We start from the raw sequence: 24,999 nt of genomic DNA on the forward strand, positions 1-24,999 counted from the left end.
ACTTCGGCAAGAAGCTTTTGAGCCTTGGAAAATGGAGAGTCTGTTTTACTTTGAAGGGGACTTATTATGGCAACTAATACCGTACCTATTTTAAACAGGCCTTGAATGTCTTAAAAACAAGCTTTTGATTGTTTTTGCTAAATAAATTAGAAATTCAGCCTCTGAGCCATGTCTTTATCTTTCCAGTTTCTAATCTCCTTCTCTGTGCGGGATTCTGAGTGGGCGGGCGGCTATGATAATGAGGCACTGTGCTGATTGGCTGCCTGACGCGATGACATGAATGATGTGATACACCGCTACGAAAAAATGGCGGAAGCTCCGGCCGACAGAGTTGTTCTTGTTCCGTAGAAGAATCAATTAATCTCACAAATCATTTCACAAAAAGACAATTAGCATCTTGTTGTTTCCTGATGACTAACAAGATAAATAAGTCCCAGAGTTGTGCAAGTGTCCCTTCATGTTGAACTGCAGAAACCAGGTGGTAAAACTGAGCTCTGGTGTTTTCCAGGTGGAGGGTGTTGAGAAGATCTTTGGTCGCTACTGTACCCTTGTCAACACGACCAAGTCCAAGACCTACGACATCCTGGACCATCGCAAGCTGGAGGTTCGCTAGACTTTACAAAGAACACTTTTCTGAGCACATTTGGAGTAAGTTTCTGCAATAGTAGAAGCTGAAACACATGCAGGACCGTGTACAGGTGAAAGAGAGTAAACCGGTTTACTTGTGACGATTTTTTTATTGGAACTTCGCAGCAACAACGTCATCAGGTCAGTGCACATGTTTAAACCCAGCATGTGTCTGGACCCTGTGACGGACATTTGTGAATACTGCCTCCTGCTGTCCAGTGCAAGTTCATACTTCTCATGAAGTTCAGTTCACATAGTTTAAAAATGAATAGTTCACGTTCATAGTTCACCATTTTCACTTTGAACTAGTTCAAATTCAGTTCATTTCAATATTTTTAGGTGAGCCGCCACGTCCACCATGTGGCGCCAGGGTTAAAGCATTTTTATCTCCTGATTTCATTATAGACGACCCGAGCCTCGACTCAACACTTCACGGGATACTTTTATCAAGACTTCGTTTGACAGGTGGCGCCAAATTCCCTAGTTTATGTAATATTTTCAGAGAATGGTGGCAGTTTCAGCAAATATGACAATAATACACTAAGCTGCAACTTTACGTTCCCCCAAACTCACCGTTCCAAATGGCTGTAATTTTAGACATAAGTGTAAAAACAGATAGGACAGAACATAAACTTGTGTGTTCACTGGACTAGGATGTATTTATTTTTTAGTTGTTTCAAAGCATGGGGCCGTCAGATCCCTCCGTCATTTCTCTTCAGCTGGGGATTGTGGTTCCGAGCATCAGATACACTGGAAATACTGTTCTCCCTGCGCGGCAAAAAAAGTAAAGGAGGAGGTTTTGCCCCGTGAACGCTCCGGATCAGCGAGCCTTTGCTTTTAGAGGCGCTCATACTTCAATCAATGCTTTTGATTATCGGCAGCTGTCTGCAATTTCCTGTCTGAGTCCCAGCAGAAGCTGTAACGGTGTCATCTGTTCCTCACGTCCTGCTCCTTCAGTTGGACTGTTCAGTTCTGGTAAATAGTGACATTGTTTATCTGAGGTTGTATCTACATCATGTTAAGAGCAGGTGTGTGTGTGTGTGTGTGTGTGTGTGTGTGTGTGTGTGTGTGTGTTTGTCAGTTTGACAGTGACTATGCAAACTTTCAGCTCCAGGTGAAGGGCTTGTTTCAGTCTCTCCAGTCTCTGCTGGACCTCTGGTTTAAACAGTCTGTCTCGGTGAGTCCAACTCAGTCACCACTGAACTGCTCTGGTGATGATGGGATGTCGTGTTTTGTAAACTGCAGAGATGACACAACTACAGTCTGGTACATGAGGCGACCAGCTGCTGCTCCTCACAGAGAGTTTGTGTTTCAGACGGAGCGAATGCTTGAGCTTCTGGCCGTGTTGGAGTCGGGTCTTGGAGCTCGTCTGGATCTGAAGCGTTATTACAAGCTGCTGCTGCAGCACTATGACATGGAGCTGGCCAAGCTGTGGAACATCTACAAGAAAGAAGGAGGGGATCCGCCCACTGGACGCAACATCCCGCCGGTACCGACCCGGGGCCGACTCTTAGGAACATGACATCAACCATTGTTTATTTTTTTCACTTTAACAAGAACTTGAATTGAGTCAACTCCTTGTAACGGTCCAGATTTCATTTTTACCCAACCCCTCTCCTGGCTCCGTTTTTCCATCTCTGGTCCCAATGGTCCAACTTTTATTTGCTACTGCCTCAATTATCGCATATCTTAAGCAAAAGTCTCTCTTCAAACAGTCAACGTTTGCTGTAGTCTGTGCAGCTCAGAAAACACGCTCACTTAGTGCTTCGTTGATCCTCAGAGGGAAGTTATGTTGCTTCCGTGTAAATTGCTTCGAGGAGTAAAGATTAGATGAACATTACAGGACTGTCTCAGAAAATTTGAATATTGTGATAAAGTCCTTTATTTTCTGTAATGCAAAAATGTCATACATTCTGGATTCATTACAAATCAACTGAAATATTCCAAGCCTTTTATTATTTTAATATTGCTGATCATGGCTTACAGCTTAAGAAAACTCAAATATCCTATCTCAAAAAATTAGAATATTCTGGGAATCTTAATCTTAAACTGTAATCCATAATCAGCAATATTACAATTTTTTTAATGGCATTACAGAAAATAAAGAACTTTCTAATTTTCTGAGACAGTCCTGTATTTCTTAATCTATGAGGATAGGTAGCAGAAATAGGCTTGTTTGAAATCTGCAGAGGTCGTGCTGGCGAGCTCTCAGTAGACACCAACTTCCTGGTGCTCCTTATGTCAGGATCTGTTAGGGCTACTGGACTGTTGGGGCGTTAGTGTATCCTAAGATGGAAAGTATAAAGAGGATCACTACACAGCACAGACTACAAATCTGACCCTGCTTCTGTTTCTCAGTTGGCAGGTAGGATCCTCTGGTGTCGCCACCTTCTGAAGAGGATTGAAGCTCCCATGCAGGTCCTGTCCAAGAAGCTGGATCTGCTCAAGGTCTGAACGGCCCTTCAAACGTGAGACGTGTCCTCAGCCATCACAGTGAGCTCAGTAGCCCTTCTGTCTGTCTCTCTCTGCCAGGGCCCTGAGATGACTAAAGCCATCCGCGTCTACAACCACATGGCTGAAGTGCTGGTGAGGTACGAGAAGTGGCACGTCGACAGGTGGACCCCGGCTGCAGAGAGCACTGTTCACTGTCTGGACGTCACCCTGCTGGTTAGGGACAAGAACAGCAAGGTGCTGGTTCATCGTCACCCCGAGACATGAAGGAAACACTCCTATCTCGTTAGCTGCTAGGAGTCGACCACGTCCCGGAGCTCACTTCATCATGTGGTTACATGAGTGTAAAATAAAACTTGTTGAGATGGGATGGTAATTGTTACGAATTTACCGATTCTATTGATATCTCTTATCGATTGGGTGTCTTATCAATTCTCATCCAGTTATATACAGTAGAAATATGGTACAAATGACTTTGGCTGCATTAACACTTTAATCTCAAGTGTGCACCAATATTTTGCACTGAACTTCAAATGAACATTGTGACATAAATACAATCGCAATGATCAATTTTTGGACTTTAACCGTTTTTATGCAGAAAATGTACTTGTTCACCTACGTTGGATCCCCTTCATTCATTTGCTGGTTTCTTGAGAAACCTGATTTAAGCAGTTTAACATTTGCTTTCAAGTCAGCTGACCACCTTTTTTGGCAGATAAAGTTGTTATAAAGTTGTTGCCCTCCCCCCCCTCATAAAACTGTCCCCCACAGGTCTGAATGATGGATACTAGGCATGATGGGAACTTCCTATCACCATCTCTGGAGCAGAGTAAATCTGGACACTGTGTCCTTGACGCTCCCTTGCAACTGAAACCTCTGTGTCTTTACGTACTCTGACTGATGTGTGGTTGTCTTGAGGCCACGTGGCTATTAGGTCCAACACACATCAGTTCCTCATCCTGTGTATTTTGGGTGTTGGTCTTGAAACACTGGACGACAACAGCACAGTTGACTCGTGGCTGTTTTTCAGGAGTTGTTGGTGAACCTGGATCCCGCGGTGCTGCAGGTGCTCCAGGAGGCCCGATGGCTGAAGAAGCTAGGGATGACCGTCCCAGATGCTGTCATGAGGACAATGCCCAGGGAGCCGCAGATTAAAGACTTGTCCAGCCGGTAAGAAGAGCTGTAGTGTCTGCCCCTGCATGAGACGTACGAGAGTCAGGCTTTCACACGACAGACACACCAGTGTGATGTTGCTCAAGTTTATAGTTTTATTTGGATCCCCATTAGCTGCAGCAAAACTGCAGCTATTCTTCCTGGGGTCCGACACATAATATACAATACAAGACAAACATTAAAAGCAAACCTAAAGAGGTAGTAGAAGAAAAAAAAAGGAAATTCTACTGCAAAATATATTGTAGATTTCTGTCAAATAAGACCAATGCTCCTTTTGACTCTCACATTTCTTTCTTCTAACTTTACGTGCGCGGCGGCAGCGCGTTGTGTCGCATTAAATGTAGTCCGGGCCTGCTTTGAGCTGGTGAAATTAAACGAAAAAAAATAAAAATAGATAAATTAAACAATTCGTCGGGGCAGAAAAAAATCCTCGATAATTTTTTGTAATCAAATACTCGAATTATTCAAGGAATCGTTTCAACCCTATTAATCTATATTACATTCACTGGACATAAACACCAGTTATCTGAACAGTTTATTTCCACTGTCCTCCTCAAACCTCACAGCTGAATCATTATGGCATAAGTGATGATTAAACTACAGACATATTCAAAGTAAGACAGTTAGAAGCTAGGGACAGATCTAAACACAATTTGAATTTCAACATACCTTGTGCATGTGCGTGTTTGACTTCAATGTGGCCGATCAAAATGTTCCTGGGTCTCCCTTCCTGAAGGATCCTTGCGTATATAATTTTGCATTCCTTAGTGGAGACGTCCGTGTCCCCATCTATCATAATTGATAGATACGGAGCATCTTTTATCTTTGCATGCGTCTTCCCCTTCAGTGTATCCGCTGTAACGCCAACCAATTGTGCGCATACAGTGTCATTGTTGTATGTTTCGTTAAGTTTTACTCCATTCTTCCTCTGAAGTTCAAGCTCGCTTTTAAATTTAGTGAAGGCTAAATCTTCCCTAGCAACATAGTAGGCCGTGTTAAATTTCAGTATCATTTCTGCCTCATCTGCGGCATGATTTACAGCCTCTTGCCTTCTAAAAGCAGCCGACAGTGGGGTTGCTTTTTCAGTTATTAGCATATCTCGGCATACTCTATGCTTGAGGCTTTGATTGTGTTTAATTATGGTATCGTGTTTAAACTGCGAAGTGCCTTCACTGTCGGCAAACTTCGTGTTCCCCGCAGCTTTGGGGTAGCGACTGCAACACTCGCAGTTCATGGTGTTCGTCTCCTTACAGTACCTCAACCAGGAGAATTCTCGCAGCCAGTCTTGTCGAAATGAGTGAGTTCGAAACTTTTTTGCCGCTGTAGCCTGTGCCTCTGACTCGGAATCATCGTCCGACTGTGGCTGTGCCGTTTGCACTGGCACACTAGCAGCAGGCCGGAAAAATGAGTCAATTGTTCGCTTCATCGTTCAAACGCGGCACCTCTCCTCTCGACTACTTTACGGAAGTCCATGCGCACACTTAATTATGTGTAGGCCGTAGGCCCCTCCCCCGACTCATTCCCTTTCACACTCATTGGCCTGCAAATATGCGGGTTCATTGACGCACCCCTTCCACGTTTAACGTGTAAAAAAAAAAACATGAAATGAAATTCAGTCGCACATACTCAAATTTTGGTCGCAAAATGCGAGCATTTGGTCGCAGTCTGGAGCCCTGTAAGTCATTCCTAAAAATAGTATACAATAATGGTCCCAAACAACTCCCCTGTGGTACTCCACAAGACACAGCACTCTCATCGGAAAAACAACCATTAAAGAAAACAGTTTGTGTTCTATTCGTTAGATAGCTCCTAAGAAAGGACAATGTGGACATCTCAAACCCATAACATTCAAGTTTTTTCAACAATAGATTATGGTCAATTAAATCAAATGCTGCTGAGAAATCCAACATAACAGCACCGACTAATTTCTTTTTATTGATTTCCCTTAGCCAGTCATCAGTTAGGGCTGATGTTGTGGAGTGACTCTTACGATATGCGTGTTGAAAATCTGTTATTAAATTATTCAGACAAGCAGTTTGTAATTTGTTCAAATATTATACATTCCATAATTTTACTTAGTACAGGTAAGAGGCTAATTGGACGACTCTTTGCTCCTGAACATTTCTCTTTTTTCTCTTTTTTTCTCTTTTTTCGGTAGTGGAATTATCTTGGCACGCTTCCATTGTAGTGGACACAGACAGTTGGAAAAGCTCATATTTATAATGTGACAGATAGGAGGTGCAATTGCTCAGCTGCGACCATTTCTAGTAGCTTGCCATCAAGGTTGTCAATGCCTGACGGTTCATTTTTACAAGTTTTTAATATATTTTCTACTGTCTTTATACTTACTTTATCAAATTGAAATGAATATTGTTTATCTTTCATCATTTTATTCTTTAATAATAGGTTAGATATATTGCTAATGTCAATAGGGGTCATATCGATTAATTAATTCACTTTATTTATGAAATATTTATTAAGATAACAAGCAATGTCTGATGGTCGAGTGAGGAAACTGCCATCCACCTCTAAAAATGATGGTGTTTGATGAGGATTTTTGCCCATTAGTTCATTCAGTGTTTTCGAGTGGGCTGCCATTGGCACTGGACTTCTTTTGAGTTCAGTTGAGCTGCTTTTACTTGTTTCCTGTCTTTGCTGCATGAAGAAAGTCATAGACGGTACGAATACTAGAAAACCACGACCCCCGTCCAGGCCCTTACAGAGCCCTTCTAGGCCCGTCCAGGTCCGTCCAGGTCCGTCCAGACCCGTCCAGACCCGTCCAGGCAGCAGGCAGTCACAGCTGTGTTGGTAGAATCAACAACTCAGGACTTTATAACGTGGATAGGTTTGTTCTGTTATTCACAGCTCAGACGTCACTGCAGCGCCAAGTACCAATAGTGACAGATGTAGACATTGACGTAGATCCCACCTAGTTATATTTCAATTTACCGCCGGTTTATGTTAGTTCACCTGATGTGGTTCTGAAAAATGAATCCCCTGGATAGTCGTCATGAATGTAAAAATTACCTGTCTTACTTACTTACTTAAATTTTATTTGAGAGGGACCATGTGCAATTAAAAACATAAACATTTGATGCATTGCACCAGAGTTAGCCTTAGGCTAATTTGCATCTACAGTCCCTTGGTACAGGCTGAACACGGCCTTCTACCGGACCCCCCTGGTCATTACAGGAACCGCGGTTCCGGACCCGGACCTGCAGTTCCGGACCTGCGGGTCCGACTTTACGGCTGGTGATGAAACGCAGGACACCTGGTGGCCAGCTGGCTCAATGTTTCTCTGAACCTGTCCTCTGTACTTGATATTTGAGAGGTTTTTGTTCTGCTCTAAACTTGCATTAGACGGGACTAGTCCGACTCGTCTTTCTCCTAATGGTCCTGCTGTCTTCTGTCCCCGACTGTCCACATGCTGGTCCAGGCTCAAGGACCTCCTGCAGGACTACAGGTCGGCAGTCAGCAGGATCCCGCCTCTTCTCCTCCCTCTCATGGAGCCCCTCATCCGCCCTGTGGAGGTGGCTCTTTCTCCCGGTCTCACCAGACTGTCTTGGAACTCCCTCATCGTTGATGCATGTAAGGCTGCGGACAGACCTGGAGCACCCAACGTCCTCATCATCGACCCTGGAGCCCCCCCCTAATCAGCTCCTCTCCCCCACAGTCCTGGATGGTGTGTATGCGGCTCTGGAAGAACTGGACTACGCAGTGAGAGTGGCCTCGGACCTGTTGAACTGTCGCATCGGTCAGCTGCTTGGAGACATGACGTCCTGCTGCCTGCTGGTCCTGCCAGAGGACTCCCCCATCTCCCCTCAGGACCTCCTGCTGCAGACGGACAGCAACGTCCAGGCTGCTGCCGCCGCACTGAGCTGGTAAGGCTGAACGCTCACGCACTCAAACCGCCGAAGCTGCCGCCAGAATCACAACAAGGAAACGGAAGACTTTAGTTGCCTGATGTCTAAATGTCGTAGAAATGTGTCTGCCGGCAACAGACACGTGAGACCAGCTTTAACTTGTTAACCCCGAGGGATTTTGGAGGTGAATTTCACCCGAACAGGGTATATGCAAATTAAATCAACAATACCTCCAGGACAATATGCATAATCTTGGTCTCAATGGATAGTTAGGACTTCCCAGCATGCATTTCCAGTGTCAGAAAAATTGTGAATGTTCACATGCCTGAGCAAATTGTGATAAAGCAAAGAGAAAAAAATAACGTTTTTATGCTCGTCTAATTTGTTTTTAGTTTGCACAGTTAACAACGATATGACGCTTCAGGGGGTCGGGATAAATCCTACAGCGGGAAATTCAATCAAAATGTGAAATCACTGCTCGGATGAGACGCGCGTCCGTGTTTTGACTCTTTATATGTATTTATATATATTTCAGCAATATTTATAGTGAATCTGGATATATGATAGGATACCTCTAAGTGTCAGCTTTCATAAGAGACATAAATTATGATTGTATGTTGAAAGATTCAAGAGTTATGCCCATGGGACATAATCTAATGTCTAATAATAATAATAAAAGTCTTTGTAAGACATAGTCTTACAAAAACATGTGTAAAATACAAATTTTTTTTGGTATTGTTATCAAATTTGAAATTGCACTAGATAAGGTTTCAGGCTGTGGTCTCAATGTGTTTTCCAGTTAATAAGTCACAGATTCACTCATCTGCAGACATCTAATTACAAAACTAATTTCCGGCTGAAATAAAAACCTTTATTTCAGTGTGTTCAAAGTTAGATTACTCAATTCTAGTAGCACTTACAGTGATTCTGAGTTGGGGGAAAAACTTCAGAGTGTTACCTTTCAAAAGATACCAGAACCATCCCTGTACTTCAATCGGTTCAAGAACAGCTTTCAATTTACTTTGGTGCCTTGGATAGGCGTTTTGAGCGACTTTTACAAGAGTGGGATCAGGTTAAAGGACTGGTGTTCAAGATCCGGTAAGAGACGAGTCCAGTTCTCTTCATGTACTTCCTGAGGTGACATCCTCGGGAGAAAACATGCTGCCAAGCTGTTGATCAGATAATCCGTGTGTCAAGCTTTCTGCTCGTGTGACTTCCAAAGGCACGGCCATCAACAGCACCAAATATTGTTTCCTCACCTGTCGGTGGTTTCGTCTGCAGGCAGAGTCAGCAGGTGGAGAAATACGTGTTTGAGCTGATCGAGGAGCTGAAGAAGAAGATGAGGACCACAGAGACGGTCAATCTGCAGGTAGCACACCAAGTGAAGATGAGTGAAAATCAGACTAAACGTTCATGTCCTCCTCACTAATTCTCCTCTTGCTTCCACTCGTGTTTCCTTGTAGGGATCTTTCCAGTGTCTACACGTCCGACACAAGAGCCGCTGCCTGTCTTGTCTTCCTTGCCGCTTCAGCATTCTGATCGGCCAGCTCTACAATAACACCACCAAAGCCCTGGTCACAGGTCGGTTTCTTCTTCTTTCCTATTATGTTCAGTCATCCCCATCGTAAGGTCGACTCTCCTCCTTTCTTATTCTTTATTTCTTCTACTGATTCCTCCGTGCTGATATGTCTTTTACTCTCAGCCACCAGATCATCTCTGGAAGCCCTGTGGAAGAGACTGCATGTCATCAAGCACCAGTTCCGCTCCTCTTCCTCCTCTGGTGCCTGCAGCGGTCAGCTGTCTCCTCCTCTCTTCAGATCGTCCATCCAGCTAGCCATCCCCAAGATCGTCATCAGACCCAGCCTACAAGACATTCAGGTATTCCTGCATCCATGTTGGGTAAATTGGGATGGACTGATGCCTGCGTGGAGGCTGTTGGAGGACGACAGTGATGAGCAACACTTCTATCTCAGATGGATACCTTTAGTCTTGGGTCTTGCTGCTAGTATTGTGTACTTATTAATGCAGCATGTGTTGCCTGTGTGTCCATCACAGACGGCGGTAAATAAGCTGGTGAGTGTTGTGATGTCTGCCACCAAAGACCTCCCTCCATGGACCCGCTTCCACCACAAACAGCAGCAGGTACATTCATCACTCTTGAGCCTTTTTCCATCCAAGTAACTTACATTTTCTCTGCTGCAGAAGAGTCCCAGTTTTCTTTTTTTTAATTAACCTTTAAGTTTGATCATCTGTCCGTCAGATGGACCAGGCAGCAGCTCCTGATGAAGGGGACGACATCCCGGTCCAAGAGCTGCAACCTCAGGACAGAGCAGTGGCAGAACACAAAGACATTATCAGGTCACAACTTTTTCAACCTTTTAGTCAAATAAAATCAGAACTAACAATGTGTTGTTCCAGCAGTCACGAGATCTTCCATTCGGCAGAGTCATCATTAGTTACGCTGTTTTATCATCAGTAATATGATCAAACAACCCCTTTAGAGTTGAGATTCTGCGTTTCCAGTCGGACACACGAGAAAGCGTGCTGCCGTCCACTTTTAGAGATGTAGAGTTCTTGGATTTTTTATACCGAACTAATTTGGAAATAGCCTTTTTTTTAAACAATATCTTTTATTGTTTTTCTTTTTCAAACATAACACAACAAACAGAAAAGCAACGCTACATGAGACCAGTGACATTAAGATAAGGAAAAAAATAAAAAATAAAAACACCAACAAAACACAGACAAAGGCACTACTCTCCTCCAGGCTCTTCCATTAGATGATCTAGGTTCTCATTTTTCATATAGTCAACAAAACAACCCCAGACTTCCTCGAAGATTTCCTGTTTGTCCTTGATGATATATGTTATCCTTTCTACCGGTAAGCACAGTGACATCTCCTGGAACCACTTCTTGATGCTTGGTTTGTGTGGACTCTTCCAAGACATAGCAATAACCCTCTTGGCTAGTAGTAAACTAATGTCAATAAACCTCCGCTTACTTCGCCTGTACGCATGACCATCTGGATAGAGTCCCAGCAGGAAGAGTTTGGGTTCTGGTACAATGGAGATATTCAGTATTTTCTGAATTTCCTGTCCCACCTCCCTCCAAAATTCCATTAATCTGGGGCATGACCAGAGACAGTGGAACAAAGTGCCCTTCTCTATAGAACATCTATAGCACAAATCAGGTATAGCTCCGTTAAACTTATTAATTTTTTCTGGAGTAATATATGTTCTCATAAGCCAGTTATACTGGAGTAATTTGAAACGGGTATTCCCAGTTTGTGACTGGGCTTTCAAGCACGCTTTAGTCCAAAGTTCCTCTGTCAGGTCATCTCCCAAGTCTAGTTTCCAGGCATTCATTTTATATTCAGAAGACTCTGGTGAAAAGGACATTATTAAATCATAAAAAAAAGAAATAAGCCCCTTACCAGATGGGTTCTTGACCAGGGCCTTCTTTAATGTGGACAGAGGAGGGGCCAGCTCAGACCGATCCCGATTAACCCTAATAAAGTTCCTCAATTGCAGAAATTTGAAAAAATGAGTGCGAGGGATATCATACTTATTAACCAGCTCTTCAAACGAGAGCATATTTCCACTGACACAATCAAATAAATCTCCTAAGCATCTCACCCCCTTGTTAAACCAAGATTTAAAGCCCCCATCATTCCTACCCGGTGCAAATTGGCTATTGCCCCAAATTGGGCTGAAACCCGAAAGGTGCAAAGGCGCCCCCATATATTTATTCACCTCCTGCCACACTCTAACCATGGTTTTAACTATAGGGTTATGCGTAACTTTTTTGAGATTCTTAGGGTTATCTGAATACAAATAGGTAGGGAATGGAAGCTTCAGAGAGCTGGATTCAAGATCAATCCATGCCGGCGCCCCCCCCATTGACCAGTTTGTAAAATAGAACATCAAGGTTCTCAATTGAACCGCCCAGAAATACCACAACAAGTTCGGGCACTGTAACCCGCCCCTATCATAAGGAAGGTATAGCAGAGACAAACGGAGTCTAGAGCGTCTGTTATTCCAAATAAAATTAGTGAATAATTTCTTGATCCTAGAAAACAAGTCCAAAGGAGGAAATAGGGGTATGTTCTGGAATAAATATAATAATTTTGGAAGAATGTTCATTTTGATTATATTAATCCTGCCCATCAGGGAGATTGAGAGACCTGACCATCTATCAATTGAATTCACAATTGTTGATATTATTGGGTCATAATTGGATTTCACCACATCCTCCACGTTCGGAACAATTTGTATTCCCAAATATTTAAAGGAGTCTACAGATTTAAAATAGCACACATGTTCAGGAGGCTCAGACCTTTCCTCTGAATTCAACAGCATAATTGACGATTTAGAATAGTTCACTTTATATCCAGATATGTAGCCGAATTTTTGAATCAGATCCATCAGGGCCGGAATGGTTGTGTCCAAATTTTTAAGAAAAAGGATTACGTCATCGGCGTATAGTGCTATACGTTGTTCGAAAGTTCCTATTGTTATACCTGTTATTAACCTGTGTTCTCTCACAGCGATGGCAAAGGGCTCAAATGCTAAGACAAATAGGAGAGGGGACAGCGGGCATCCCTGTCTACAGCCCCTGCTGATCTCTATCGGTTTAGATATCATATTGTTTGTGATTATTTCTGCGTATGGATCCCTGTACAGGAGTTTCACCCATTTGCAGAATTTTTCCCCCAACCCATATCTACCTAGGAGCTCAAATAAAAACACCCACTCCACCCTATCAAACGCTTTTTCGCCATCAAGAGACAAAAAAGCTGTGTCTGGCGCCCCCTTCTGGAAATGTAATATGTTCAAGACCCTTCTTACATTATGGAAGCCCTGCCGGCCTACGATAAACCCATTTTGATCATCCAAAATAACGGTAGGCAGCAGGGGTTCCAATCTCTTTGCTAAAATTTTGCAGTATTTTTAAATCAGAATTTAGAAGACTAATTGGTCGCATGTTCTCACATCTATCGTTTGATTTGCCAGGTTTGGGCAACAGCGTTATGAGGGCGCCTCTCAAAGTGAAGGGCAACACCCCTTCCTCAAAGGATTCGTTGTACATGTTCAATAAGGGTTTTGTCAGTTTATCTGCAAACTTTTTGTAAATATCTATTGGCAGACCATCAGGGCCCGCCGATCTACCTGCATTCATACTAGATATTGCCTCCAAAATTTCACCCGTACCGATATCTGCACCCAGCCTTGCATTATCTTCTTCTTGAATTTTAGGGATATTAATGCTGTCCAAAAAAGAGCTTTGATCCAGGTTATTTTGTTCCACCTCAGACCTGTATAATTTGCTATAATAATCTTTAAATGCCTCATTTATTTCAACCGGGTCTATAATTGGATCCCCGATATCATTTTTTAATTTAGTAATTGCTCTTTCAGTTTGGAGCTGTTTGATTCGCCAGGCTAAGACCCTCCCACATTTTTCCCCCTGATCAAAAATAGTTTGTTTGAGTTTTAACAAATTTGCAGCTGCCTTCTCAGCAGAGATTTTGTTATACTGAGCTCGTAGCAATATTATTCGCTGATGTAAAGTCGGACATGGCTTCTTAAAATAAGAAGCTTCCAGTGTTTTAATTTTGGTTTCCAATAGTAAAATCTTTTGTTTATTTTGTTTTGTTTTGGAACTTGTAAAGTTTATAATCTGACCCCTCAAGAAGGCCTTAAAAGCTTCCCATCGTATACTTGCAGACATTTCATCAGTATTTGTGGCGAAATATATATCTATTTGTTCCCCCATAAATTTTATCAATTCAGGGTTCTGAAGCCAGCTTTGCTCAAATTTCCACTTAGGAGGGTCCCGCGCCCGACCTGGGTCTACATAAACCAAGCTGTTAGGTGCATGGTCTGAAATTAGGATGCTATCATAGACATAGTCTTTGACTTTACATACTATGCTAGCAGAAACCAGAAATAAATCTATTCGACTATATGTTTTATAAGTACTAGAGTAGCATGAGTACATGGATACTTCAGGATTCCTGTCCCTCCATATGTCCCTAAGATTTAGCTCCTCAGCAAATTGTTGAATAACCCCCCTGCTCTAAGAGTGCGTCTTATCTATTTGGGTAGATCGATCTTTAAGGGGATTGAGAGTTACATTCCAATCCCCCGCTATCAATAAATGACCTCTAAGAGGAGACAATAACAAAAATAAGTCTGTAAAAAATTTAGGATCGTCCTTATTTGGTGCATATATATTTACTAGTATAAGACGTTCAGTTAGAAGCTTGCCTTGGATCACCAGGTATCGCCCCATTTTGTCTGTTACCACTTTAGAAACATTAAATGGAATAGATTTATGAATGAGTGTTAGTACCCCCCTCGCCTGGGACGTGAAGGGAGACGAAAATACCTCCCCACTCCATCTCTTCCTAATCTTAATGTCCTCATTTGGTGCCAAATGAGTTTCCTGTAAAAACACAATTTTAGATTGTATATCTTTCAATCTCTTCATCACCTGTTTAACTTTTTTAAGCTTCTGTAGACCCCTACAATTCCATGACGTGAATTTCACCTCTAGTTCCCTAGTCATTCTCCCATATTTCAAATAAATGACCCGAACCCGAGTTAAGAGCAGCGCCTACAAACACAGAACCCATAAACACAGAAGACACACGAAACATTGAAAAGAGGACTGTATCAAACAGTCTCGAACCCCACGAAGAAACCCTGTAAGCCCACGTAAAGGACTCCTTCCCCCCTCCCCACTTCTCGCTTCCAAAAGGCAGGGGATCACTCCACACCCAGTGAGGAATGATCACACAATACCAACCGACCTATACTAAACTCTCCCTCCTTGTATTATAATAATGAAAACAGAACATTAAACAAGGTATACAAACTTAACTGTAAAGTGAACCCTAACAAATTACATATACACGCATCTTCGCATGCACACGCATATACGCATACATACGTGCACATACATACACCTGCAGTAACTTTTCCCCCTTTTCCCCATTCGTTTGATCATAAACTAGATTTAAAAAAAAAAAAATTAAATAAATAAATAAAAATTAAAATAAAAAAAATAAATAATAATAATAAATAAATAAATAAAATAAAATTAAAAAAAATAAAAAATAATAAATAAATAAATAAAAAATTAGAAAAATAAATAAAAATAAATAAATACAAAATTAAAAATAAATAAAAATTAAAAATACATTAAATAAGAATATAAAATAATAATAAAATAAAACGACTTTTTTATAATTATTAATATAGTTATTAATGTATAAATCGAATTCGAAAATAAATTTACTCTTATATATACACTAAAAGAAATACTTTATTCCTTCAACCAAGAAAACCCCGTGTAAAAACTACTCAGTGGGGGAACACATCAACCTGATGATTTTATAATTAAGGGTGTAATACCGTAGTGCGCCAGCATCGGCGCCAGCTTGGTGTAAAACTTTTCAAAACAACCCCTTGACCTCAGGTATTCACCCGGAAAAAAAACAAACCGGCAAACGTTGCATTGTGGGAAACATATTTCCGTGTTTAAGACACGCTACAACAACACAAAGAAAAAAAGAACACCCACTCAGTCACGAGTAACAGACATCGCACATGTAGGTGAGCGCAATGCGCCGACAGTTAAGGCACAGCGCGCCACCCAAAAATAAAATAAGTCTCACCCAGGTGTATCAAAACCACGGACCAGCCCACGTTAGTTTCCCCCGGCCGGCAACTCAGCCCGGCTCCCATTTTCAGTGCGCATCCATTGCGGGTGTAGACTTCTCCTTCTCCTGGATTTGGCGAATAAAGTCTTTGACGTCCCCAGGTTTCTCAAAGCCTCGAGTCGCGTTCTTATAGGTCACCAACAGTTTAGCTGGAAACAGCATGCCCTGTCGGATCCCAGGGATCCCGCGCAGCTGGTCCCGCACCGAGTTGAATTCCTTCCGCCTGTTGATCACTTCAGCCGGCAGGTCCGGGAAGAACCTGACGGGCTTTCCCTCGAACAATATATTCCCAGGGGAACCCCGGGTTTGATCCTTGGCTGTGGTTATAGCTTTAATGGCTTGCGTCACCTTCTCCAGGTCCCGGCGATCCAGGAACTTCATGATCATGGTTCTTGGTGGAGCATTGCCGTCCCTCCGCTGACCGATCCTATGAGCCGCTTCCACGGTTATCCCAGACGTTATTCTGAGCGTTTCGGGGAGCCACCTCTCCAGGAAAGCACAAGCGTTGCTCCCCTCAGCATGTTCAGGCAGAGAAACTAGTCTTAAATTCAGTCTTCTGGACCTCGTTTCCATGGAAATAACTTTCTGGGCCATCTCCGCGTGCTGTTTCTCCAATCTTTGCACCTTGGCTTGTAGCCCAGCCACAGTATCCTCCGCGCTGGAGATTCGGGTCTCCGCACTTTTGACACGTTCTTTACATTCCCCAACGTCCTTCTTCACTCCTTCTATTGCCAGCATGACTGAGTCCAGTCTCTTAGAAAAGTCAGATTTCAGATCCCTGATAGCTTCTAGAATCAGCGCATTTCCAGCGCCTTCCCCTCCGTCTTCCATGCCGGACTTTTCCTCCGGGTCCATGCTAATGCTACCAACGCTAGCCTTTCCACTACCTCGGCCTCCAATAGAACTGAACTCCAACTTAGCTTGATGTTTGCCTCGGAGTCTGTTCGATTTTCTGTCTCCCATCAAGGATTTTGGTTATGGGGATAAAATAGCTCACTTTTCCATAATATTCTGTTTCATTTATTTAGATAATTCTAACACACCAGCGGAGGCGAGAGAAATGCGTCCGACTAGCTTGCCGCCATCTTGAAAGCCCCCCGGAAATAGCCTTTTAATCCTTCTCAGAAGCCATTGTTTCTTTTTCTAGGGGCAATGCCGGCCTCCTTCTTCCCTGGCATTGTTTTAACACACCCAGGTGGATGCTCCAGACCAGTAACCTGATGTGCTCACACCCGATCCATGAATCAAGTACATTATTTGAAAGCAGCTCCTGGCTGCTGTTGACCCTCCTCATTCCTGAGGAACCTAAAGGCTCACTTATCCTCCGTGTTTGAAACGAACATGGACGCGAACTCTATCCTGCGGAGATTTTGTCCATGTTGTTGGACGTCGTCCCAGTGTTTAACACGAAGGGAACGTACCGATACCACTGGAGGTAGCCGGACCATTAAACTAAACAAGCAGAAAGTTGGAGGATATCCTAAAGTATTAAAAATTATGTTTGTCATGAGTTTTGAGCATTGGTAAAATTATTATATTCATATTATGAAATACTTATCGTTCACCTGACATTGTGTTTAGATCCTTCTAAGACCTGGTGGACAGTTTAATTGTCTCCTGTTTTGTAACACCTATATTTGAAAGGAGTACCTTAATAAAACCTCAATAAGTTGTAAGTACTGAAACATGATGAAATTGACTGACCTGTGCCATATTCACGTTAAATCTAACTGGTTGTTGTTGCTGCTTGGAGCAGGTTGATGTCGCAGCTCAACTCCATCGTGTCGTCCCTGAACATCCCAGCTGCTGACACCCTGAATGAACTCAGCCACTTCTCCACCCTGTGGAACCAGGTCTGTGTGTGTGGTTCAGGTGCTGCTCGGCGTTGTGGAGCTGCACTAACAGATGTGTGTTTCAGGACCCACAGGAGCAGGTGCAGACCTTCCTGCAGTCGGACCCCCGAGTGACCGAATTCGCCTATCAGCTACGCTTCTACTCTGTGAGTCTGCAGCATTAATCATGTTATTCTTGCTTTCTGATAAGTAGTGTCAGGATGGAAGAACACAACTCAGTACAAAGGGGTCATGTCCTTCTTTTATGAGTCATGCTGTATTTACAATGGGGTATTACTACTTTCAGTTTAGCAAATAATGCAAGCTACCAGGGGTGTGTATTGGCAAGAACATCACGTACGATACCTATCGCACTACATGTATCAGGATACGACACGTATTGTAACATTGTGATATCCATCCATCCATCCATCCATCCATCCATTTTCCGCCGATTATCCGGAACCGGGTCACGGGGGCAGCAATCTCAACAGGGATGCCCAGACTTCTTTCACCCTAGGCACTTCCTCCGGCTCTTCCTCCAGCTCTTCCTCCGGCTCTTCCTCCAGCTCTTCCTCCATCTCTTCCTCCAGCTCTTCCTCCAGCTCTTCCTCCATCACTTCCTCCGGCTCTTCCTCCAGCTCTTCCGAGGGGAGTCCGAAGCGTTCCAGGCCAGCCGAGAGACATAGTCTCTCCAGCGTGTCCTGGGTCTTCCCCGGGGTCTCCTCCCGGAGGGACATGCCTGGAACACCTCCCTAGGGAGGAGGGACATGCCTGGAACACCTCCCTAGGGAGGAGGGACATGCCTGGAACACCTCCCTAGGGAGGAGGGACATGCCTGGAACACCTCCCTAGGGAGGAGGGGGACATGCCTGGAACACCTCCCTAGGGAGGAGGGACATGCCTGGAACACCTCCCTAGGGAGGCGTCCAGGAGGATCCGGTACAGATGCCCAAGCCACCTCAGCTGACTCCTCTCAATGTGAAGGAGCAGCGGCTCGACTCCGAGCTCCTCCCGGGTGACCAAACTACTCACCCTATCTCTAAGGGAGTCCAGTCACCGTGAGGAGGAAACTCATCTCGGCCGCTTGTATCCGCGTTCTCGTCCTTTCGGTCACTACCCAAAGTTCATGACCTTTAGGTAGGTGTGTAGATTGACCGGTAAATCGAGAGCTTCACCTTTCGACTCAGCTCCCTCTTCACCACGACGGTCCGGTACACCGGCCGCATAACTGGAGACGCTGCACCGATCCGTTTGTCAATCTCACGCTCCATGTTTCCCTGACTCGTGAACAAGACCCCGAGATACTTGAAATCCTCCACCTGAGGCAGGACTTCTCCACCCACCCGGTGAAGGCACGCCACCCTTTCCCAGTGGTATTGTGATATATCAAAGTATTTTATTTGTTAAGTTAGTCAAAAACACAAGTTGCTGCACTAGAGGATACTGATCAGAGGACAAACTGACTCAAAGTGTTGTTTTTAACAGCTGATCTATTTCATTTAACTGTATTGCAGAGGTGCTTTGTAGATCAGTAAGCCTTTGCAAACATATTGCATAAGTGCTTCACGGCACTGGTGAAGAATAAAGGACATAGACTTTCAGTAGCCAAAAGAATATCTAAAATAAGGTGCATTGTTACACACACAAAAACAAGGAATATGTTTTTCTTAATAAATCAACATTAGGATATCACCATATTTTAGTAGGCTGATAAAGTATCGCCAAGTATTGCCGTACGTTATTTTTTCACAGCCCTAGAAGCTACTGCAGCAGGGAACTAATCAGAACTGAATACCTCTCTGAAACACGACTTTTTTACCCATGATTCCTGGCCGTCCCCGCAGAACCTGGAGGAGCAGATATCAGAGCTGCCAGGGTTTCGTTTGGTGGGCGCCATCCTGTTGGACACCGAGGAGCTGAAGCTGTCCCTCACTGAGGAGTGTCGTCTCTGGAAACGAGCCTTCAGCGAGGTGCTCAACAGCCGGGAGTCCGCCAACATGAACGACGTCATTTCATTCGTAAACGGGATGACAAAAACCCTTCAGCATCCGATCAAAGACCTGGAGGACGTCCGTCAGGCCATGGCGGCAATCAGAGAGGTCAGCTGGTGTCCACTGGCTCTCTGCAGCTACTTCAGTCTGTTTATGCAGTTCTTCCTGATTTTTATTTAATTAATGGCTTTATACAAAGAATAAGTATCATTTTTGATTTCCAGATCACACCAATTTTCTCAATAATTTTCACATTTAATTTAGTTCTTTGTTTCTTATCTCGAAGCAGTGAATATTTCCTTTCAACTTGTCATCCGTTGTTATGTCTATTGTGTTAACTCGTCCTCACAAACTATATTTCACTCATTTGCTCGTCCTTGCGTCATTTATCTCCTCCTTGTTGGTCAGGTTCGAGAGGCGGAGTTCCGTATTGACACCACGATCAGTCAGGTGGAAGATTCTTTCGCCCTGCTGCAGAAAAACGAGCTGCTGTCAAACGACGGGAGTGCCGAGTGCTTGGACGGTCTGTCGTACACCTGGAAGAATCTCAAAGCTCTGGTGAGTTGCAAGGAAGCACGTCTGAGATGATCCTGGCAGGTGGGGCGATACAGACAGGTGTGTGGAAGTGTGTTGTACTTCCAGGAGATGGAGAGTCAGAACACTCTGGTGAAGCTTGAACCCACCATGAGGTCCGACCTGCTGGCTGCGGTGCAGGGCTTCCAGAGCGCAACTCAGAGCTTCTGCACCAACTATGACCTCAGGTAAACACTCGTCATGGCCACATGGATCATGGTGGAGGACAGAAATCATAAACTTGTGTGTCTGCAGAGGCCCCAGCGTGGAGGGCGTGGCTCCTGCAGAGGCCATTGAGCGGCTGGAGAGTTTCCAGGCTGAGTTTGATCAGCTGTGGAGGAAATACATCACTTACTCCGGAGGAGAGGAGCTGTTTGGACTTGAGGTTCACAGTAAGACTGACAGACTCACCTGTTCCTCTGCCCTCCCTCTGAACCCTAAAGAAATGTTTAATTTTCACATCAAAGGTTCAAAAGGCTACAGCCTGACACAGATAGACATGCTGCAAATGCGAAAAATATTTAGTAGGACCAGAAGCTTATGATGGGAGAAAATTTACTCATCTACGATTACTCAACTAAAACATACACAAAACACTTTTTTTTTGTGTATTTTTATTAGTTTTTTTTTTTAATCGTACAAGATACAATTTGACATGCATTTCAATACATTTCAACATAATCCCACCCCACAACCCCACCCCATTGCACCACATTTTAAACAAACAAACAAAAACGTACAAAAATAAGAAGAAAAATGGGAGGGCTTAATACATTGGAAATGTTTGAGGTATCTATCTTTTCAACCTGATCTAGAACTGGTTGCTATATACAGTAGAATAGAAGTTGAGGGCACAGCCTTTTGTGACATATCGGATCTTTTCTAAAGTCAGATGGTGCAGAAGATCTCTGATCCATTGACTGAAAGTTGGAGGAGATCTGTCTTTCCATTTAACTAAAACAGAACTTTGAACATATTTTACATGTCCAGTATTTTCATATTTTCATAGTCATTATATATTCTATATACAGTATGTACTTTGGGTGTATCTTAGTTTCATTCATGTTAAGGTCCCAGAAATCCTCACTCAAATTTAAATTTAGGACTCAGTGAGGTTAGCGTTTGTCAGATCTTTGTTTCCATGACACCCAATAGGCTCCTCAGACTGTCGAACTCATGAAGCTCTTCCTCACTGGTTGTATAAACCTCTGACCACCAGCTACACCAGCTAGTTTGGTTCTAAAATAAAAAAAGGAGGGCCTGACATGTTTCCTTGGCGTGCACTGTTGTTGTGTGCGGACTCGTCAGCGCCACCCTTGCGGCCTCTAGATAGACCCTATCGTGACATCAATAAAAAGGGACAAAAGTGGAGAGAAATCTCCCAGAATTTGGACATACCAGGTGTGTTTAAAAGTGGTAGAAATGTGATATTCTTTTGCTCTTTTAACAATGTTTTAAAATGTTAGTTTAAAATAAAATATAGCATTTCCATGCCTCATATCAGGATCAATTGAATAATTTATCAATATGGTTATGAAAAGACCATGTGTCAATACTTTTGTAAACTGAAGCACATACTACATGTACACTCAGTATATCTAAAAATCTAGATGACTGACATGAGCTAAAAAACAACAACATAGTTCAGAAAGGTTTTTTAATAAAATATGTTTTTAACTATTTACAGTGGATGACTTCAAGAAAAAATGGAAAAACTTGAGGGATAGATATATAAAGGAGAGGAAGGGAGGCCAGGCGTTCAGTTGTAGTGATGAAGCCTGAAGTTGGTTGATCCTGCTGAGGCTCCAACTCTCCCCAACAGGCTGTCAAACTGCTCCCTGTTCAGCCTGAAGTAGACCTGGTCATCATGGAGCTGTAGCTCCCGAACGAGCCTGGATTCCCCCAAATCCTGTCTTCTCGTGAGGATTTAATGGACCCTCCTTGATGCTGCTGCTCGTCTCCTACTCCTACTAAAGCCAGGGCTTTTCTTTGAAGCAGGGACAGATACATTTTTCAAACCGAGCTGTAGGCTAGTATGTCCTAACGAGTGGGAAAACGGCTCCAGACCGGAAAAACTTGTGTAAAAGCCCCTTTAAACATTCCTGAGTCACAAAATTGTAAAAAATTAAATAATTGCTTCCTGCTTTATAAAAGTGAAGTAGAAAAGAATCTGTTATTCTACAATACTGTTTTCAAAGACACACAGTTGAAACTCAGTAACTGTTGAACTGGCCAAAATCACAGGATTTTATTAAGCCTCAATGAGGCAAACCTTAGGTTTGCCTCATTGAGGAATATAATCAGCAATAATGGAAAAAGTAGGTTACCTACTTTTTCCATTATTGCTGATGGGCAGAAACCTCATATCTCCATGTTTAAACTTTTTTTTTTCTAAATTAAGGCTCTACTTCATCATACAAGAGTGTCACACAAAGGTAATGAAAATAGAAAATCTACATGTACGTCACAATGTGACACGTGAGCATGTAGATTGGCTATTTCTTCACTATTTTTAAATGCTTTTTTGGACATACAACGTTTTCACCCAACAGCAATGATATAAGAAAGTTGGTAAGTGAGATAAATTAGATTTTTCCGTCATAGTGATTGTCTCTGTTCCTCTGTCCACACGTTCATGGAAGACGCCACGGTGTTGTTTTATTTACCTGACTGTGAATGCGCAAGCTGATGACGTTGCACGTCGCAGCACCATTTCACTTTTTTCCCCCCAACTTTATGCGGAAAATATGCAGGGATTGTGAAATCAAGCGAGCCCCGCACAATCAAGCACCATTTTCTTGATTATGCGGGAAATTGTGCGATCGCAAAATCACGTTTTTTCTGGAGGGTCTATCTAGAGGACTGGTCATCAGCCTCAGAAGGCACATTTTCTTCCCAATCAAAGTCGGCGAGTGCGTCACAGCATCCTTCACAACTCGGACGTCTCAACTCCCGCACTCTACTGCGAGCACTTCCTCGTCAGGCTGGGGGACATGTTTCAGTTTTTAGTCCTGGACTTGTACGTGTACAGACACCTGCACTGTATTGAAGTTTGTATTAAAGCAGCACGTGTGCCAGCTAGGGGTGGTAGCGAGGATTGGCAGGTTTGTTGCTTGCTGGAATTTTGCGGGCTGATCGTCCGTCCTGTCCCTCCAGCGTATCCGGAGCTGCAGATGATCAAGAGGGAGCTGTCTCTGCTCTCCAAACTCTACAGTCTGTACAGCGCAGTCATTGAGAGCATCGGCGGATACTACGGCATCCTGTGGGCCGACCTCAACATCGAGAAGATCAACACGGAGCTGCAGGACTTCCAGAACAGGTCAGCCAGGCAGCTTTTCTGATATTATTGATAATTTTCAACAAGACTTTGTCTGACAGCAAGAGTGATGTAGTTTAATTTCTGTATCTTTCACGTGTTCTGGTGAACTTTCAGGATCAGGAAACTTCCAAAGGAGCTGAAAAGATATAAGGCCTTTAGTGATCTGAAGAAAACCATTGATGACTTTACAGAAAGTTGTCCTTTACTTTACATGATGGCCAACAAGGTAAGTCGGCCTTCTGGCTTTTACTTCTACATTTAAAGAGCATATTGCAGGTTGGAGACCCCTGTGAATCAATGTGTAGGAAAATAATGTAGGAACTGAATTTTCATTGAAATACGCATAAATATATACTACAGTGACCTCCGGAGTTGTTTTTGTGAGAGTATTTTACTTCTGCATCTGAAAAAGCTGAACCGGAAGTGACGTAGCGGGAGGGAGTGCAGTGAATTTCAACAATAGGAAAAATAATGGATCTTAATGTTAGTTGTGACACTGAAGAGGTTGTGAATGTGTATTCACACCAATATGACAGGCCACAGCCTTATAATTACGAACCCGTTAGGGCCCCCGCGTTCTTTTGATTGACAGCTGAAACTCGCTTTTTAAAAGGCGGATTTATGGGTCCGCGTTACACCAACGCAGACCCTACGGCGTAGGTTACGCGGCGACGCACCGAACGCTGCGTGCGCCGCGTAATCTACGCCGTAGGCTACGCCGTTGATTTTACGCGGAACCATAAATCAGCCTTTATTTATCGCAGCACCTGCCCGTGCGCTCTTGAAAGAAACTCGGAAAATAACTCCTAAAAGATGGGTGAGTACTTGTAATCTGTCTACGTTTGTACTTTCTAAACAGAAAACAAGCTTATTATCTTCTCTTTTTTCTGATTAAATGCATCCGAAATAGCCGGGTATTTTTAAAACAGAATATTTCCCCCCCCATCGTTTATAAAATAATTTGTATCCACATAACATCGTTGTAAAAAAAAAAAAACCTTCCACACATAACCGAGGATCTGCGTTTTCGACCACATTCATAAGCATTCCAAACCTGTAGATCATCTGTAGATCATCTGTTCTTCTCCCCGTGTCCCACCACGGAGCTGCCGCGTTAAATCGCCGCGTACCCTACGGCGTAGGCTCTGCGTCGGTGTAACGGTGGTCAAGAGCAGAGACCATTTATTTAATAAATAGCTTAGAGAACAGATGGTGGACCATCTGTAGTTCTGTAGTAAACAAAGGTTGCACGTTAGACGTCAGAATCAGAGCAGATTTGTTGTTGTTTTGGAGCATAATGTGACGTTCGAAAACGCAAAACTCCGGTTGTCTCTGTCTACACGCATCTACATAAACGGAGTTTACAAAAATCTTCACTTTGCCCGGAGTTTTTTTAAACATTCGTTTATTTGCGTTTCCATGTGGATGACAGGTCCAAACG

At 43.3% G+C, this 24,999-nt stretch overlaps 1 protein-coding gene across 1 annotated transcript in view; it reads left to right on the top strand.

The window, feature by feature from the left end:
• LOC133456187 (dynein axonemal heavy chain 5-like) overlaps positions 1-24,999 on the top strand; it is an 87,292-nt gene that overhangs the window by 15,205 nt on the left and 47,088 nt on the right. Inside the window, exons 16-36 of the mRNA XM_061734645.1 lie at positions 509-604; positions 1,709-1,804; positions 1,943-2,116; positions 2,986-3,075; positions 3,160-3,315; positions 4,109-4,248; positions 7,688-7,839; positions 7,925-8,132; positions 9,396-9,483; positions 9,578-9,695; positions 9,817-9,992; positions 10,170-10,256; positions 10,375-10,472; positions 17,597-17,693; positions 17,759-17,839; positions 19,520-19,774; positions 20,075-20,224; positions 20,309-20,427; positions 20,495-20,631; positions 23,396-23,558; positions 23,673-23,784. Of these exons, the coding sequence (XP_061590629.1) occupies positions 509-604; positions 1,709-1,804; positions 1,943-2,116; positions 2,986-3,075; positions 3,160-3,315; positions 4,109-4,248; positions 7,688-7,839; positions 7,925-8,132; positions 9,396-9,483; positions 9,578-9,695; positions 9,817-9,992; positions 10,170-10,256; positions 10,375-10,472; positions 17,597-17,693; positions 17,759-17,839; positions 19,520-19,774; positions 20,075-20,224; positions 20,309-20,427; positions 20,495-20,631; positions 23,396-23,558; positions 23,673-23,784 (2,793 nt within the window). The remainder of the gene's footprint in view (positions 1-508; positions 605-1,708; positions 1,805-1,942; positions 2,117-2,985; positions 3,076-3,159; positions 3,316-4,108; positions 4,249-7,687; positions 7,840-7,924; positions 8,133-9,395; positions 9,484-9,577; positions 9,696-9,816; positions 9,993-10,169; positions 10,257-10,374; positions 10,473-17,596; positions 17,694-17,758; positions 17,840-19,519; positions 19,775-20,074; positions 20,225-20,308; positions 20,428-20,494; positions 20,632-23,395; positions 23,559-23,672; positions 23,785-24,999) is intronic.

This window comes from Cololabis saira, chromosome 12 (genome assembly GCF_033807715.1).
Source record: "Cololabis saira isolate AMF1-May2022 chromosome 12, fColSai1.1, whole genome shotgun sequence".
Lineage (NCBI taxonomy): Eukaryota > Metazoa > Chordata > Actinopteri > Beloniformes > Belonidae > Cololabis > Cololabis saira.